We start from the raw sequence: 19,260 nt of genomic DNA, 5'->3' as shown, positions 1-19,260 counted from the left end.
TGCTCAGCAGTGAAATTCATCCAATCAACCCCTTAAGGAGTAATCAGAATTTTGTCAGTGTTTTGTTTGTGTATACATGCACTTGTGCGCGTGTTCTGCTATTATTATAATTGCCTTGAGGAGATGACAAGCTAGGTAATCACAACTGTCATCCATCCGTAGCTGTCTGCTACAGTGAACCAGCCTATTACTAATTTCAGAGGCTCAATAAGAAACCTTTTTTTCTTTCTATTATTCAGTTGGTCTTCATCTTTGCTGCATCTCATTTGCATTGTCTTTCTCTTCACCTCTGCAGGGCTGTGAAGTTTTCAGCGAAACTCATGGGCCAAGCTATGGCCAAGAGGGTTAAAGCCACAATGCTGTTTGCTACAGAGACGGGCAAGTCGCAAGATTATGCCAAAACGCTCTGTGAAATCTTCAAGCACGCCTTTGACGCAAAGGTACCCCTTGCTCCCACCTTGCATCATCATTTCCAAAGGTTGAGAACTAGCTTATGTATCGCTGCTCTAATATCTAATTGAAAAAGGAGGAACTGAAAGACACCCCTCCCCCGAACCCCACTCTCTGGTTGATAAAGCTGAGCAGATGCCAGCTGAGTATAGATGACAAAAGGTCTGAAGAAAGAAAAGCCAATCTTTTGTTACATTTTCCTCTTGTCTCATGCAGTAAAGTGCCGCAGGTTGGAGGCAAGATTTATCCACTAAAGCATAGAACAGGGTAGTAGTTTTAAGACAAAATCCTTCAGTGCCGCTGGGTGTGCAAATCTGTATACAAAAACCAAACAGAAACAAGAGAAAGAAGCTCCTCTCAAACACACACTATGGGATTTTTCCTCCCGGTCCTATCTTTATTTGCTCTTCCTGTTTTCCCAGTGTGATCAATCACACAAGGAGATTCATGCATGAAGATTTGTGCATGTGTGTGTCACTGTGAGTGGGCGTGTGCTGATGGATCGCAGGGCAGATGCAAACGCTTAGGGGGAATCTTGGTTGTTGTGGGGCTAAAGGCTTCTTTCTCTTCACGCCTTTGGTTGTGTGTCTTTGAGGCGTATATGCATGTGAAATGCAAGTGCGGCCTGTGGCAGACAAACACCATCATGCTGAGTGGTATGCATCATGGATGCTCAATGTGTGGCAGCAGCATATTATCATCTCGTTAGAGGCGAGGACAGAGTGGTCATTACAACCTCCTCCTCTGCCAGCGGCTATGTGTTCAGCCTTAATTTACACGCTCAAGTCAGCTGTCATTTGGAGTCTGTGTCTAGGAAACAAGAGTGAGATAAACACTACACCATGTAAGTCGCTAAGCTTCCATCAGTACAACGCTCTTTTTTTTCCTGCAGGTTATGTCTATGGATGAATATGATGTTGTGGACCTGGAGCATGAAACACTGGTTTTAGTGGTGACCAGCACATTTGGGAATGGGGACCCACCTGAGAATGGAGAGGTATTTATGAATACTTAATACTTGTCAGTTATTAAGAGCTCAGCAGACACTTCTAATTGTATGTGTTTGCTCTTTTTTGCTGTAGAAATTTGGAGCCGCCTTAATGGAAATGTGCCACCCAACAACAAACACAGAAGATAGGAAGTGAGTTTGATATCTCAATCCAGCTTTTAATGTTTACTTGAGTAATAATTTTTTGTCTCTTGAGTTAAAAGCCTGTGCGTGCCTCTGCTTTTTTCTTATTCTCTAGGAGCTACAAGGTCCGTTTTAACAGTGTTTCCTCTTACTCTGACACTCGGAAGTCATCCAGCGATGAACCAGAAACCAAAATTAACTTTGAGAGCACCGGACCACTTGCTAATGTCAGGTAAACAAAGCAAACTAAACAAACATAACAGGTGTTTATGTGCAAATCTATCCCTAAATTATCAAACAGGAAAGCAAGGAAATCTGGAAGGAAAACTACAAAAAATGCTTATGCTAAATAGGATAGGCACATGCTATGCTCATAGTCAATGAAATGCTGTAAAAAGAATGGTTAAATGTTGGCTTAATATCCAGGCACATTCACTTTGAAACATCAAATGGGATACATAATACATAAATATGCATTTATCATCTAATCAGTAAAAAATCTTTGAATGTTTGATTAGTTTTAGTTCTTTCAGTTCACCTCTTGTGCAGATAACAGTAGAGCCTTTGTAATGCAGGTAGCAGCATAATTGTAACTGTAATGTGATTACTGAGTTTATTACAGTAATGTGTTACATTATTGCATTACTAAAACAATGTAATGTAACACATTAAATAAATTGATTACAGTAATGTATTACTTTTGAACTTGGTCCAATCAGTACTGGTGGTAGGGAATTAGACTGCAGTGTAAAGAAATGAATAGCTCCTTTAGCAAGTTAGCAAGGAAACCCTTTAATGGAGATAAATGATGTCAACTGTCACCATGCCTGGTTTAATAAAATTAGCAAGCTGAATGGGTCCACCAGCAATATCAGATTAACATGTATAAAAAATCATGTGGTTGTCTGAATGCACAAAGTTTAGTGAGCTGTTTTGATAATACACAACTTAATTTTTTTAATCAATATATTAAAACCCCCAGTAGATATTCAGTTAACTGTGTAATACACTGTAAAATACTTTTTATTAAAAAAATAAAGGTGCAGGTCTGTTATATGGAGCTTATGAAAAGCTATGTTTTAGAGCTACGTTGCCCTCACAAGACACCAACTAAACATCTCATATTGTGGAATATGATGGATTACTTTAGGTTAAATATAATATAAATTATTTAGAATGAGCTCAGATGTAAACATGGAGGAGCAGGAGGTTTCTTCCTGTTAAAAGGGAGCTTTTCCTTCCCACTATCAGCAGTGCTTGCTCACAGGGGGTCATATGACTGTTGGGGTCTGTTTTCTTTGTATTGTAGGGTCTTTACCTTACAATATAAGCGCCTTGAGGCAACTGTTGTTTTGATTTGGCACTATATATATATAAAATAAAATTGAACTGAATTAAGTTGAGTTCTTCCTCCATTTATGTCTAAATGGAGGGTTTTCCTTGTAGCGTTTCCTCAGTGCATACTCCACATGAGGATGGCTATAAAACTCCTTTCGGATAAAAATCTTATTGCAGCTGACAGTTTGCTGATCAGCTAAGGAAGAAAAGACAACAGAGATTTTGCTCAAACTTGGATCAGATGTGAGCTGACTTCCTCACGGCAAAGAAGTGGAAAGAGATGTTGTCTGCCTTCAAAAAACAAAGTGATCTGTTTCATGTTTATGTCCATCTAAACTCAGACAGGACACGTATTTATAAATACATCAGCTGTTTTCAACTGTTTGACATATTCTGAGAGGAAGGAAAGGGCAAGTTTCTAACATGGACACAGTGGTGGTGGTTTGCAGTTGTGTATGTTTGTGTTTTATTTCTTGTTTTTTTTTTTTTTTTTTTAACACTACCTGTCTCTCAGTCTCTGTGTTTTCTTCATGTATGTGTGTCTCTGTTTAGGTTCTCGGTGTTTGGCCTTGGCTCCAGGGCCTACCCACACTTCTGCGCCTTTGCCCACGCTGTGGACACACTGTTTGAAGAGCTAGGGGGTGAGCGCATCCTACGCATGGGAGAGGGAGATGAGCTGTGTGGCCAGGAGGAGTCATTCAGAACATGGGCCAAGAAAGTTTTTAAGGTTGGTTTCCTGGGCTGAGACCCTTTGGGCGTGGTTAAAGGTGGTGTATTTGGAAAGTGTACATTATGAACCTAGAGTTAAGCTTTATCTCAAGACCGGTATGTTAGTTACTTGTCAAGTAGCTGTTCATCCCAGTACAATCCTCTTTCTGTTGTTTTTTTTTCTTGGAGATTATGTATTATGAATTTCAGGAGCGGGACCACACCTCCAAACACACTCATTCCAGGTGTCCCCTACTTCTGCAAGCTGTTCATTCTCGTTTACGTGCCCCACCCAACTCTTTTGTTTATCTTCTCTGTGGCTGCTCGTGAAGGCTGCCTGCGATGTATTCTGTGTTGGTGATGACGTGAACATTGAGAAGGCCAATGACTCCTTGATCAGCAATGATCGCAGCTGGAAGAAGAGCAAGTTCCGCTTGACTTACACGGCCGAGGCCCCAGCCCTCACAGAAGGTGAAAGTTCCTCTTGGTACTTAGTTACAAAATGCTTGTGGCAACTTAATATTAAAGGGGAAAGTTCATCTGTACAAAATACCTGTAATTGATCAGCAGTGTGGTAGTACGGTTATTGATAAAGATGAGTCACTCAGCCTTTACGTGACCTGAAGCTGAGATTTGTGGCACTGGTGTGAGAAAATCAAAATGAGATTCTAATAGGATTTTGAGAACTTTTCCCTAGAGGTCTCGAGTTCAAAGTACTGGACCAGATTTGAAGTGGCTCTGTTACTTAATTTCCATAAATTAATTTGGTACTTCGGCACCTTCAAACTGACACAGATTGTGACGTAAGCTTGGGGGTGGGCAAACTGGGACCCATTGACTAGTCTGCTCATTTAGCCCTGGGACCAAAGGGTAGCATTCCAGGACTTATGGCTTGGTCAGAGGATATCAGAGGATATTCCCTTCCTTGTTGAGAGAGATTAAAAGGATGGGATCTGAAGCGAAATGATAAATATTTCAGTATAAAGTGAGAAATATCCATAAATTTGTTCTGATTCTTTTTTTGATATTACAACAATTTTACACAATTTGGCAAGATGTGTCTTTGATGTTATTAATGATGTTAATGTTTGTTAATGATATGATTATTTTGAAGTTCTTCAGTTAGAATTTTTTATGTATTTTGATTTGGTTTATTAGTGCTGTGGAATATAATAATATTTGAAAAAGAATCCATGTATTTATCCATGAATACATAGTATTCAGCATAATATGTCTGTGCAGCAACTTTGCTACAAAATCATTGCATTGTCTTTGCCAAAGTAGAGAGTTGTTTACATTATGCCATTATGTTAAGTTTGGATCCTGACTCTCTGAACTACAGTGGGGCAAAAAAGTATTTAGTCAGCCACCGATTGTGCAAGTTCCCCCACTTAAAATGATGACAGAGGTCAGTAATTTGCACCAGAGGTACACTTCAACTGTGAGAGACAGAATGTGAAAAAAAAATCCATGAATTCACATGGTAGGATTTGTAAAGAATTTATTCGTAAATTAGGGTGGAAAATAACTATTTGGTCACCTCAAACAAGGAAAATCTCTGGCTCTCACAGACCTGTAACGTCGTCTGTAAAAAGCTTTTCTGTCCCCCACTCGTTACCTGTATGAATGGCACCTGTTTGAACTCATCATCTGTATAAAAGACACCTGTCCACAGCCTCAAACAGTCAGACTCCAAACTCCGCCATGGCCAAGACCAAAGAGCTTTCGAAGGACACCAGGAAAAGTATTGTAGACCTGCACCAGACTGGGAAGAGTGAATCTACAATAGGCAAGCAGCTTGGTGTGAAAAAATCAACTGTGGGAGCAATCATCAGAAAATGGAAGACATACAAGACCACTGATAATCTCCCTCGATCTGGGGCTCCACGCAAGATCTCATCCCGTGGGGTCAAAATGATCATGAGAACGGTGAGCAAAGATCCCAGAACCACACGGGGGGACCTGGTGAATGACCTGCAGAGAGCTGGGACCAAAGTAACAAAGGTCACCATCAGTAACACACTACAACGGCAGGGAATCAAATCCCGCAGTGCCAGACGTGTTCCGCTGCTGAAGCCAGTGCATGTCCAGGCCCGTCTGAAGTTTGCCAGAGAGCACATGGATGATACAGCAGAGGATTGGGAGAATGTCATGTGGTCAGATGAAACCAAAGTAGAACTTTTTGGTATAAACTCAACTCGTCGTGTTTGGAGGAAGAAGAATACTGAGTTGCATCCCAAGAACACCATACCTACTGTGAAGCATGGGGGTGGAAACATCATGCTATGGGGCTGTTTTTCTGCCAGGGGGACAGGACGACTGATCCGTGTTAAGGACAGAATGAATGGGGCCATGTATCGTGAGATTTTGAGCCAAAACCTCCTTCCATCAGTGAGAACTTTGAAGATGAAACGAGGCTGGGTCTTCCAACATGACAATGATCCAAAACACACCGCCCGGGCAACAAAGGAGTGGCTCCGTAAGAAGCATTTGAAAGTCCTGGAGTGGCCTAGCCAGTCTCCAGACCTCAACCCCATAGAAAATCTGTGGCGGGAGTTGAAAGTCCGTGTTGCTCGGCGACAGCCCCAAAACATCACTGCTCTCGAGAAGATCTGCATGGAGGAATGGGCCAAAATACCAGCTACTGTGTGTGCAAACCTGGTAAAGACCTATAGTAAACGTTTGACCTCTGTTATTGCCAACAAAGGTTATGTTACAAAGTATTGAGTTGTATTTTTGTTATTGACCAAATACTTATTTTCCACCCTAATTTACGAATAAATTCTTTACAAATCTTACCATGTGGATTCATGGATTTTTTTTTCACATTCTGTCTCTCACAGTTGAAGTGTACCTCTGGTGCAAATTACTGACCTCTGTCATCATTTTAGGTGGGGGAACTTGCACAATCGGTGGCTGACTAAATACTTTTTTGCCCCACTGTATATAGGGCTGGGCTGATACCCTTTTTGTGCCCTTTCCTTTACCCTTTGTGTACAGACACTCCCGTATCTGTACATAAAGCTTCTTATCAATCTCTCCCAGAAAGAAATCAAAGAAGTATTTTTTTCCAAGAAGCACAGGTCTGTTGATCAATCCATAAATAATGTATTATTTATGTCTGCTAACAGCATTATACAGCATTCACAAGAAGACAGTTTATGGAGCAAAGATGCTTGAATCTCATAATGTGACAGTTGTTTACATTATGCCATTATGTTAAGATTGGATCCTGACTCTCTGAACTATATGTACAGACATGGGAGTGCCTGTGGATATAGGGCTGAGCTAAAACCCTTTATGTACCCTTACCTTTACCCTTTATATACAGACACTTGCGTGTCTGTACATAAAACTTCTTATCGGTCTCTCCCAGAAAGAAATCAAAGAAGTATTTTTTTCCAAGAAGAACATGTCTATTAATCAATCCATAAATCATGTATTATTTGTGTCTGCCAACAGCATTACACAGCATTCACAAGAAGAAAGTTTATGGAGCAAAGATGCTTGAATCTCAAAATTTACAAAGTCCAAAATCAAAGTAAGTATGCATTTACACGTGAAACACTTTTCAGACGAAAACACTTTGTCGCATATTTGTACATTTTACCAAAATCGTAAACTAACGTTCAGTTCGTCTAATGGATTCTTCTGGTGTCTAACTCATTCATTGTTTACAGTGACATTTTAACTAAATGGAACAGACTGAAAATGGTGCAATGTTATTTCCTAAATCTCTGATCCCTTTCATAGTCGCTCCACCATATTTGTGCGGTTACACACAAACAACCACGACAGCCTGCGCTACAAGCCTGGCGACCATCTGGGCATCTTCCCTGGCAACCATGAGGACCTGGTAACAGCTCTCATAGAAAAACTGGAGGATGCTCCACCTGTCAATCAAATCGTCAAAGTGGAGTTCTTGGAGGAGAGAAACACTGCCCTAGGTGGGTATTAGCAAAGTCATGCTACTTTGCGAAAACAGTAGGCATGCAATCACGAGAATGGCATTTTAAAATCTGGGCAGGTTGTCAAAATCCAAATGTAAATAAGAAGTCACAGCAGACATCATGAAGTCACACTTTAGCAGGATATCCATGCCCAGAAATTTTTCAGTGAACTGCATATTGGCAAACAGTTGTGGTGACACCGGGTGACTTAACTGTGATTTTCTCTGTGACTGTGATGCAAGACATTTGCTAAACACAGGATTAGTGCTTATTCAAAATTCATCTCCACAATTCAAGCCCTTGTTGTTAACAACTCTCACTGTATCTAATTTTCTTTCAATTCGAGGATCACATGTTCCATACTGCTGCTTGCATTTTGGTTGTACTTTGCTAATTACAGACAACTAGACAACATATCCAAGGGTGTTGTGTATAACGTGTTAGCAAATGCTTATCACACAGAGAAATGGCTCTGATCTTCGGACTGGTTTGATACTGATTCTCAAGCTAGTTCATTTTCAGTCAACAAATTCCACATTGTCTAGCATTAGATCAAGTAGCAGGGAAACAGCATTGCTAAGAGCTTTTGCAGCAAAAACCTCCCAAAAAACAAGCCAGCAAAAAAACTGCACACACACAGACTGCTCTTATAGTTTGTTACCTCTTTTTTTTTCTTTCATCTTACACATATAAAAAACTAGTACATCATATGAATTAACTCAACTTTAACTTTATAATTTTCTGCAGGTGTAATCAGTAACTGGACAAATGAGACCCGTATCCCTCCCTGCACCATCTACCAGGCGTTCCAGTATTTCATGGATATCACGACTCCACCGAGCCCTGTGCTGCTCCAGCAGTTTGCTGCTCTAGCAACCAATGACAAACAAAGAAAGAAACTAGAGATCCTCAGTAAGGTAAATTCACTTAGTTTTCAATGTTACCATTTAATAATAATAATAATGGATTGCATTTATATAGCGCTTTTCAAGGAACCCAAAGTTGGACACCAGAAGAATCCATTAGACAAACTAACTGAACCTTAGTTTACGATTTTGATAAAACGTACAAATATGCGACCAAGTGTTTTCATCTGAAAAGTGTTTCACGTGTAAATGCATATTTACTTTGATTTACACTGACCTTTCAAATGGCTGAGCTGCAGCAGCGCTGAGTGCTTGAACTTGTTTTGTGACCAAACACATAAGGGATTTCCGATGTGTGCATGTGGGCTGTATCCAAAGATATGTTCCCCCATTTCCAATCTGAGATGAAAATGTATGCGTATTTTTAGATCACTTTTCCAAGAACTGTTCTATAAAAAGTCACCATGTGCTTAAGCTTCAACAGTAACCAACACATTCTCTGTGTTTCAAAATAAGAGAATATGGCAGATAGTTTTATGTGTCTCATAGCTGATTTGGTGCTCTTTGCACCAAGAGTACGTACAGTAGGAGTTAGCTGGCGCCAAATTAAAGCCGTTGATCGTTCTAACCCAGAGCCATCCCCCCTTGCAGTGCCTCCCACTATTCACTCTCCATTTTTGTCAATGTGTGGAAAAGGCTGGATGAGGCCAAGCAGTGACTCATATGCTCATACACAGAATTATTGTCACCAAGCAAGAGGGAAAGATGGTAGGCTTCTGAATTCAGAAAGAAGAAATTGTACAGTAGAAACAGCACTGCAGAACATGTTTTAATGAGTTAAATCTCAAGTTCATTCCTTACAGGAATAATTGTTTTGTTTTTTAACATTTCTCTTCTTGTTTTTCCAAGCAATACAAAGCAAACATGTTGCCACGTCTGGCTTATTCTCTTCTTTAAAAAAGTTAATTAAACAAATCTATCAGCTTCTCATATCTGTACAGTCCTACGCCCCCTTCTGTTTATCAAGGTTAAAAAGCCCAGGCCCCAAAGTGCTTATGGTGTTAGAGTTTTGCTATAATTATGCATTAGGTGCTTCAAACTGTCTTTTAAGCTCATATTGTGGACCACACCAGTGGGTTCTCAATGGGCATTTTGTCGCTCATTAGCAGCTTGAGAACAAAGCAAAAGTTGGTAACATATCAAAGGTTTTTTAGCCTGATGGCAGTGCTCTACTTTCTTCACATCCAAATGTCAGCGATGACACACAGAAACAGTTGGGCAGTGAATGGCGAATAGCTCTGCTTGTGGCTGCCTCCTGCTCCTGAGTGAGAAATGTTTACAGATCCAAAAGAGGAAACTATCCTCTTCTTTTCAGTTGCTGTGGGAGTTGCATTGATTTCTTAGTCTGAACGACAATAATTCAATAACTTACCATGACTAAAACTATATCAAAGAAATGTCAGCCGATACCTTTGTACCACATTGTCTTTCTCTGTGACACTCCAGGGATTGCAGGAGTATGAGGAGTGGAAGTGGTACAACAATCCCACACTGGTGGAGGTGCTAGAAGAGTTTCCTTCTATCCAGATGCCCTCCACTTTGCTGCTAACCCAGCTGCCTCTTCTGCAGCCTCGCTACTATTCTATCAGCTCCTCTCCAGACCTGCACCCAGGGGAGATCCATCTCACAGTGGCTGTGGTCTCCTATCGCGCCAGAGGTAAGGCCCTGGTACTTGAACTGCTCTAATTCCTGTCCAAGATTTTAAAAGCTGTGTAGGCGTAGCTTCAGATGCTTAGGTCTTCTCAGCTGCCTGGAGAGGTTAATTTTAGTCTACTCAGAAGACTTTTGATAGTCTGAAGTATTATGCATGTGGGTTTTATCAACATGTCAAGAATGCAAATTATACAGATATCAGGGTAATTAATATATTGCAGTTATTGGTTTATTTTTTCTTCATTTAACTAGAAAGTAGTCTGATATTTAAACATCTTTTTCAGTGATCATGTATTTTAAAGTACTAGACATACTAGACATTTCTCAAACCAGTGCAGGCCTGGTATATATTTCGGTTAAGTCAAGTCTTTGCCATGGATAAAAGGCACAGTGCCATAGCTCCTTCAAGGCTACTGCAAGGATTAAAAAAGAAAAATGAGTCAGACTCTCTGAAAACCTTCTGAAGCTACAAGAGAAATGATTGGAAGTTATCTTAGAATGTAAGTCTGCTTTACAAGGCAGCCAAAACAAAACTGTAAAAACCAGAAACACGCACTGGGAGAAAGACTTTACATATTCTGTTTATATATATGGCCACAAGCACAAACAGTATACTTCAGTCTACTTCACTGCATTATTTAGGCATGAGGCATTATTTAGGGCACGATTTAAGTGTTGTTTTTAGCACCACTGTGGCAGTATATAATCTCAGCCTGTAAAGTAGTCAGTAAGCATTACTATACCTTTTAACTGCTATCTTCTCCCACCTGTAATGTGCACTTATGTGAACATATTACTATGATTGTATAAGCAACAGCTGAATTACTGTAATTTCCCTTTAGAGGAAGAGCGTGAGGAAGAGGGGAAGATGGCTATAGCCTTGAACACATGTTAGGAACACTCTTTTCCTGTTAGTTTGTACGCTTAAAAAGAGTGGGAGGCAGAGGGGAGAGAAAAAGGTAAAGTGCTTGCTCGGTAATCATCTCTTTCAGATGGAGAGGGACCAATCCATCATGGAGTGTGTTCATCGTGGCTTAACAGGATAGAGAAGGGGGAGATGGTGCCGTGCTTTGTCCGAGGGTAAATATCAAAGTATTTTTACAAGAAATTTTAAGGCAATGCAATCTAATCTAATCTAATCTATAATCTAATTTGCAAAAGTCTTTAGCCAACCCTTTATTTTGTTATATTTTCTAAGAGAATGGGAAGTAGGTGCAGCAATTTACTGAAGCATGCAAACATACACAGGCAAACAGTATAAAAGCTGGTATATCAGGTACAATTCTAAAGAGCTTAAAAGTCAGTATTTGGTAAGTCTTTTTTTAAGTAAGCCTTCTTGTCATTTCTTCAAATATTCTTCGGGAATAGTTCCGCTGACTTCTTGAAGGACATTCAAAGCTCGTATTTGGATGTTACCCACTTTTTGTGATAATGTCTGTCAAGATGATCCCGCACTGCTTCAAGAATGTTGAGGTCCGTTCTTTGCGGAGGCCAGTCCATGACTGGTGGTGTGTTTTGAGTGTTTTTTCTATCCAGTTGTGTTTTTACTGCATTGACAGTTCGCTTGATTGGTAACAGCTTCATTTTTCAGCATGACAATAGATCCAGACATTTTTCCAGATGGTAAACCTCACAGTACATTTCTACATTTATAATTCCATTAATTTTTACAAGATCCCCAACAACACTGGCTGAAATGCATTTCTTATTGCATTTCTTATTTCTTATAAATACTCTTTATGAGATTTTGATCTTCTTCTGTCCTCTACTTCCGCTAAATGTTTATGGACACACACTATTTCCTGCAGAGATATGCCAATTTTTTGTCTAGGAGCCCTTTGAGAATCATCTTTTTGGTACAAAGGTACAATTTTAGGCAGCCAGTGTTTAAAGAAAAGCTTTAAAAGACCTTTAGAAATCCTGGAGAACTGTTGTTCAAGGCCACATTAAAAAATACAAGAAAGTCTGGCTCCTTGGAAACATTTCATGACACGTGAAAAGGTGATGTTTGACAAAGTAAGCTGATTTGCCAAGATAGGTACCACTCTCTTGTCTGCATGCATGATATAGAGCTAATATATTTATATTTATAACAAGGTGCAATAATAATTAATGTGCAATAATAACAGTGTGCAATACACATACACTTATTCTTCTTTTTTATACTAAGTTAATATACTGTGTTGTGTTGTTTGTTACGTTGTGATGTGTCATATCGTGTCGTGTTGTGTTATATGTAGTGCCGACGTAGGACAGTTTTTCCAATTTCATTGTACTACTGTACTATGTATGACTGTGCAATGACAATAAAGAGTTATCTTATCTTATCTAATATGATTATCAATTCATTCTTAAGACTAAAAGTGGAAATAAAAATAACCGAAATATTTGCTGTTAAAGTTCTCTAATTAGTACCTTTTATCTTTTTATGTAAAACAACTCATTTTTATCTTACCAGGAGTGTTCTTTGTAAAATTTATAATTTTACAGTGAATAAACAAAATAAATGTGCCAATTAGTGAGTTTTAGAGGCAATGAAAGGATTAGGAGAATTAGGGGAATCTTGACATCAAGCTATACTTACCCATATAGCTTGATGTCCCCCAACCGTGGCTCAAGAGTTGGCAGTCTTGTAATCGGAAGGTTACCGGTTCGAGCCCCGGCTCAGACAGTCTCGGTCGTTGTGTCCTTGGGCAAGACACTTCACCTCTGCGCCATGGCCAGAGGGGCCAATGGCACGATATGGCAGCCTCGCTTCTGTCAGTCTGCCCCAGGGCAGCTGTGGCTACAACTGTAGCTTGCCTCCACCAGTGTGTGAATGTGAGAGTGAATGAATAGTGGAATTGTAAAGTGCTTTAAGGATCTTGAAAAGCGCTATATAAATGCAATCCATTATTTTTATTATTAAAATACTCTATTATTCCTTTATTACATTTTATAGGCTCCATGGTAATTTGTTGGATGTTGTTTGTGTGTGTGGCATTATTTTAGTGCACCATCATTCCAGCTTCCCAAGAACAACCAAGCACCTTGCATCCTTGTGGGTCCAGGAACAGGGATTGCCCCATTCAGAAGCTTCTGGCAACAAAGACTATATGACCTTGAACAAAACGGTTGGAATTTTGTTCTCCCTCAATCCATAGAGTTACTTTTGACCAACTTATAAAAAGACTTTGCAATGTATTTTCAGTGCTTATAGATTTATTCTTCAAATTAAAGTGATAATGTAATTTTGACACTTGTACTCTGGATATCACTTCTGCATTTCCATCCAGAGCAACAAAGTAACTCTTACCTCTTATCTTCAAGGGATGAAATCCTGCCCAATGATACTGGTGTTTGGTTGTCGGCAGTCTGAGATGGACCACATCTACAAGGAGGAGACCATACAGGCCAAGAATAAAGGGGTGTTTAAGGAGCTCTACACAGCCTATTCCAGAGAGCCTGGCAAACCAAAGGTACAAGCACTAAACACGAAGGAAGTCGCTTGTAACATCTGTCTCTGGCTTGTTTAGGTAGAAATAAATTCACAAATTTGAGATGGCTGGATAAATACTTCTGTAGATATAGTGTATTTTTACTTACCAATGTCATTCTGCTGATACATTTTCATATATACATTTGTCTTTGTCCTCTTTATGCTCAATGCTTCCTTTGTTGTTGTGATTGATTCTTGCTTTGTTTACACTTCTGTTACTTTTAGCAGTGACAGTCAATACACGGATTTGAAAAGAAGAACAAAATCCACAGAGCATAATTTTTCTTACTCTGAGGTTGCTTTGTTCCTGCGCATATCAGTCTTTAGGTGGCAGTTTGCAAATTTTACTTTGTGTGTAGTGTCCTGACTCAGTTTTTCACATTGTTTCCTTTTCTGCTATTTTCACGCTTCACTTCTCCATGCACACTCATCATTTCTTCACTGCCTCTCTGTCAGAAATATGTACAGGATGTACTGCGCGAGCATCTGTCAGAGACGGTGTACCAGTGCCTGAGGCAGGAGGGTGGACACATCTACGTGTGTGGGGATGTGACAATGGCAGGAGATGTTCTCAAGACTGTCCAGCAAATCATCAAGCAGCAGGGCAACATGAGCCTGGAGGATGCTGGCTTCTTTATCAGTAAGCTTCGGGTAAGAGTGGCGGAGTTCTCTCTGTAATATCACCTCTGTTATGTTCACATTCATACTCCATTCTACCTTACTGAACCGTGAAGTAAACTTAATGTAAGGGAGATTCTAGAGTTAGTTAAAATACCTGATCAGCTGTGAAAATACTAAATGTAAGATGCTATCCATCATTGCAAAGGTAATGTTGTTTAAGGACTGGATATGGACATAAGCCCGATCACCAACTGGTATGTGAGGTCCTGTTTTGAAACCTTAACTTTTCTTTTTTTTTTAGCATTTTGGCTCTAAAGTGTAACTATATGTTACCATGTTGTTTTGGCTCACATTGGTGTTTTTGCCACTGCAGGTCCATTTTGTCAATATTGGTCATACTATGATCAGAAAGAAGGGTTATCTGATGTTTGCCCATTGGCTAATGACCTGTGATTGACAAGTGATTAACCAGTGTGTATGCAGTTTCACATTCAGACCCGCCCATCTCTCGTCACACCTGGCTTCAAATTACTCATCTTTATATTTCAAAACATGACTTCAGAAATCGATGGATGACATCATGGTAGCCAGCGTCTTTGGCTAGCTTGCTTGTCATGGTCATTTCCCATAGAATCCCATTTTAAAAGGTATATCTACAGCCTGCTAGAGAAAACGTATTATTATGCTACACACACATCTGGTAAACAGTTACTCAGCTTTGTCTCGCTACCAATCTGTTGTCATTAGGATGAGAATCGCTATCACGAGGACATCTTTGGTGTCACCCTGCGCACCTACGAGGTCACCAACCGTATTCGTTCAGAGTCCATAGCCTACATTGAGGAGAGCAAAAAAGACTCAGATGAGTAAGTGTTCTACATTTCCAGTATTTTTTTGTTTCTTTTCATATTTAGTATGTTACAAAACTGTTCTGAAATGTCAGTAAAAGTCAGAAGAATCTTTTCTTTGGTAAAATATTTTTCATGGGTAAAATAAATGACTGATGATTCACTGTGAATTCATGCTAACTTCTAATTAATCATGAGGAAAGGCTTTGTGAAAATCAGTTCTTTATTTAATATTAAGAAAATATAGAAAAATGTATTCCATCCTCAAAAAAACAAACAAATAAAAAAAAAACCAGAAAAGGATTCATATCAACTATTTTTCTATTGATCATTCACTCATTCACATCCGTACAGTAAAATCAGGACCAATTACCACTGTGGAAAAGCCCATTCATATTTATGTCAATATTGCAACTACAAGAGCAGCTTTATCTCAGAAACATTTGTAAGTCAACTTCAATCTGCAACCTGTAGTTGCTGTCGACAACAATGTGTTGTCATCACTAGCTTCAGATGAAAACAGAGCAGGTAACCATAGAAACCTGTGGAGAAGAGCATTTAAACTAACAGGATTAGAGTGAAAGCGAGTGGCTCTGCTCCATTTCTGTTTTTGTTTCCAGCGTTATTTGTGCATATTCAAGATTAGACACTTCATATACCCTCGCCATAAGAGCAAAACAAGGGCCCTACATAGCCACTATGGCTCATTAACCACCAACAAAATGCATCACAGACGATGGTTCCTGTGTGGATTGTCACTTGAATTTCACATTCGGCCATCAAAGCCCCTGCTTGCTGGATGAGTAATGACTGTAACATCTCTATTTCCATGTCTCTGTTGCTCTTTCTGTCTGTCTGTCTGTCTGCCTGCCTGTCTGTCTGTCCTTCGCACTTTTTTTCTCTTCAGGGTTTTCTGCTCGTAGGTCGATGAATCGACAGGCTTTCTGAAAACAACAAGACACAGCACCGCTGGTTTACTAATACTGTGCCAATTTTTGTACTGTAAAAAATGGGTTTGTTTGTGTTCTTTTTTTTATATACCATTTTAATGTTTCTGTTGGGCTCTGCGATCTTGTCTGTAGCAAGTTGGAAATGTTCTGTTCTTTGAGAATCTGTTTTTGCTTGTTGATGATACTTCCAAAAATGATCTAGTGTAATGACCTGCCTCATTGTGAATGCATGACCAAGACAATATATTCAAGAAATATAATATACTCTGTGTTATTGTTACTGTTAAAAGGCTTTTATTGAGGTTTTATATTTGCAAGGAAATGTGTGGCATAGATAGTAAACTTTCATTTCTGTGTGGATTAAGTCAACTTTACTTGTTGGGAAAGTATAAGGACTGCTCAAATATATTTGGACTGTTTTTCATTATCAATATCAATCTCTTTAGTCCTTGACTAAGAAAAAGAAAAGATGTATAGGCATGCAGACAGAGAAACTGAAGGACACGTGCTGCGGACAAATTTAACGTATTGACAGGTATCCCTGAATAATGAAAACATAAATTCTGCCACTGCCTCCATAAACAGATTACCTTGCTCTTCATTGGCAATTCTTCAAAATGCATCAGCCTCTGTGCGAGTGCCATTTTTCTTAGTGTGCTCATTCTGCCATCGCATCATAATCTTTTGGGTCCCAGGTGGTGTTTGCTGAAACTGCAGCACTAATGTGCAGGGCAGCCACTAAAGACCAAACGTGAGTCAATATATCTTAAAAATAAACTTCAATGATAAACTATTAACAAAAATATAGGTCTTGAGGGCTTTTTAATTTAACATCTAAATCGTACTATGTTCAATGTGGTATAACGTATTATAATGTGTTAAATTCTAAATGTCGCGGAGGATTTTTTTTATTTTTCATCAGCTGTTTGGAATAAGCTGTAGAGTAAATGACTAATCGGTGAGTAAATGAATAAGTAACAACTTAAAAGAATTGTTCGATATCATGGAAAATACATTTATTCACTCCAATAGGCTATCTCAGTGGCAGCTGTTTAAAACTTTGTTAAGATTTGTCCTAGATTTTGTTGTGTTTCATTGCAGCAAAGGTTGTCCAACTAAAACACAAGTCTGAAGAAGAAACGTATTTATGGGTACCTGATGTCCAGAATTAAAATGCTGCTGATATCAACAGATTGGTCTAGCAAGGCTGTTTCCCCCATTTCCAGGTCTTCTTACCCCTAATTGCCCATAAATCAAGTTTACTATTTTTACACTTTGGTTTTTGTACAGAATAAACTAATTAAATATAACATGTTACTCAGTGAGCTTTAATCGTGCCGTATTTGCGACCTTTGTAGAGAGCCTGTTTCCAGTCTGTATGCTAAGCTACACTAAATGGTTCTTGGCTGTAGCTTTGTATTTGCTGTAAAAACACAATATTGGTATTGATCTGTTCATTTTATTCTCAGTAAAATACAAAGAGCCTTTTCCTTAAAACTCAAGTAATCCGTAACAAAACGTTGTTACTGAAGGGGAAAAGATGCTGCCCAGTTCGTATCTGACAGCTGTCAACTTGCTCCACTTATCACCTATTGAGCCTTTAAAATATCTATTTAACAGCATCATATCTCCTCTGCCTCTTGCCTTACATTAACATTTTGCCTACGTTTATGCATTCATCCTTTCAGTTTTTTTCTCTGCATGTTTGTGCTACCTTGTGGCTCACGCGCCACCCCTTCACTGTGACCTGACACCTGCTCAACGGCATCAGCACGCATGTGTGTATGCATGCATATGTGTGCCCTTGAAATTATCATAAGTGTGCGCATCTCTATATACGAGTGGGTGTAAAACATGCATGATCTCAGGTGTGTGTTTTTACATGATTATTCTACTTGTCTGTTACCTTGTCAAACTGCTTCGATTTTTAAAATAAGCATGAGTACCCTGCTCTGAGTCACACAAGCCTGCAGATTTAATGTTACAGATGGTGTTTTGGTAACAGAAAGCTGCCCACATGGCTTTTAGTTTTGATCGCAGCAGTTCGGTTCTATTGTTTTAAGTTCCAGCGAAGTTTCATCCAGAGACAAGAGGCAATCACACTGCCACTGTGGTCATTTGCTGCTTTCCAACGAGTCAGGGTTGTAATTTGAAAATGTATGTGCAGGGGCCACATTGTTTTTTTGATCACCCACTTTGCATTAACCTGTGGCTTTTTCTTGTCAGCTTATGTGTCTTGTTTATTCCCTTTCTTTGTCTTTATTTCAAATTAAAGATAGCTGTCAGCATGCCTAATTGATTTCATTGTGATTTTTAAATGTCCCTTCCAGTTGCTGAGAGTACTTTTTTGTTTTTCTGATTTTGCTATGTTATAGTTGGGAGATAATGGGTGGGTCCTATTTTCCCTGCTGTTGTTCATTTTGGATGAATGTCTGCTCTGATTTATTTAAACACATTTAGTTGAACTGGAATGAAAGCTGTCAAGAAAATGTCTGTTGTGTAAAATGTGCAAACAGAAAAGAATATTATATATAGCTTCTATACATATATATAAATATCAAAAGACAAAGTATAAACTATAAAAACTACCACTACAATCTTTTCTAAGAATGTATTTTGATTATGTAAATGAGCACTTTGATTCTGCTTGATTTAAAAGGAACAAAAAAAGGCCTATTCTTTGTCGTGTCTGTCATATCCTTTAGGTATGAGGGTAAAACAGCAGCATTAAACAAATGCATGATACTTTGTCTCCTGTTCATATTTAAAAAGCTCTGTCTCTTTACCAGCACTGTGTCAGTTAGTGAGACTGTTTTGAGCTTGTCTGGCCTGTCTCACGGGGCCCTGGACTGTAACAACTTTGTTGAGAGGTTCTTATTTTTTGGTGTTTGCGTATCGCTGCTGCTATGAACAACTCTGATCCAATCAGCCTCTGCTATAATGACCTTTGTTGTGTACTTAATTGAGGGTATTCCATTTAATGCATCAGCTGCAAGGACTTTGCATTTACTTACAAATAAAGAGAAACATTTACAGAATATGTAAACACATTTGCTTGGTTTGTTTTTCTTGTTTATATAAGAAAGAAACCAGAGTGGAAAGGTTTATTCAGCCAGTAGAAAGTGTTTAAGGTTGAGGCATTTTAGTTCGGGGGTGAGGTGCTCAGTTTATGAAGCAAACAATCCATTTACTTCCCCCTCCTCCTT

At 39.2% G+C, this 19,260-nt stretch overlaps 1 protein-coding gene across 1 annotated transcript in view; it reads left to right on the top strand.

Moving 5' to 3' along the window:
• nos1 (nitric oxide synthase 1 (neuronal)) overlaps positions 1-19,092 on the top strand; it is a 42,105-nt gene extending 23,013 nt beyond the window's left edge. The window contains exons 14-29 of the mRNA XM_004566695.3: positions 296-440; positions 1,343-1,447; positions 1,533-1,591; positions 1,698-1,814; positions 3,473-3,647; positions 3,961-4,099; positions 7,091-7,169; positions 7,382-7,575; positions 8,326-8,495; positions 9,951-10,161; positions 11,150-11,237; positions 13,149-13,270; positions 13,467-13,615; positions 14,092-14,286; positions 15,004-15,122; positions 16,012-19,092. Of these exons, the coding sequence (XP_004566752.1) occupies positions 296-440; positions 1,343-1,447; positions 1,533-1,591; positions 1,698-1,814; positions 3,473-3,647; positions 3,961-4,099; positions 7,091-7,169; positions 7,382-7,575; positions 8,326-8,495; positions 9,951-10,161; positions 11,150-11,237; positions 13,149-13,270; positions 13,467-13,615; positions 14,092-14,286; positions 15,004-15,122; positions 16,012-16,027 (2,083 nt within the window). The 3' untranslated portion in view covers positions 16,028-19,092. The remainder of the gene's footprint in view (positions 1-295; positions 441-1,342; positions 1,448-1,532; positions 1,592-1,697; positions 1,815-3,472; positions 3,648-3,960; positions 4,100-7,090; positions 7,170-7,381; positions 7,576-8,325; positions 8,496-9,950; positions 10,162-11,149; positions 11,238-13,148; positions 13,271-13,466; positions 13,616-14,091; positions 14,287-15,003; positions 15,123-16,011) is intronic.
• The last annotated feature ends 168 nt before the right edge of the window (positions 19,093-19,260 follow it).

Source organism: Maylandia zebra, linkage group LG12 (assembly GCF_041146795.1).
Source record: "Maylandia zebra isolate NMK-2024a linkage group LG12, Mzebra_GT3a, whole genome shotgun sequence".
Taxonomy (NCBI): domain Eukaryota; kingdom Metazoa; phylum Chordata; class Actinopteri; order Cichliformes; family Cichlidae; genus Maylandia; species Maylandia zebra.
The sequence above is the reverse complement of the archived record's forward strand: the minus strand, read 5'-3'. Positions and strand labels throughout refer to the sequence as shown.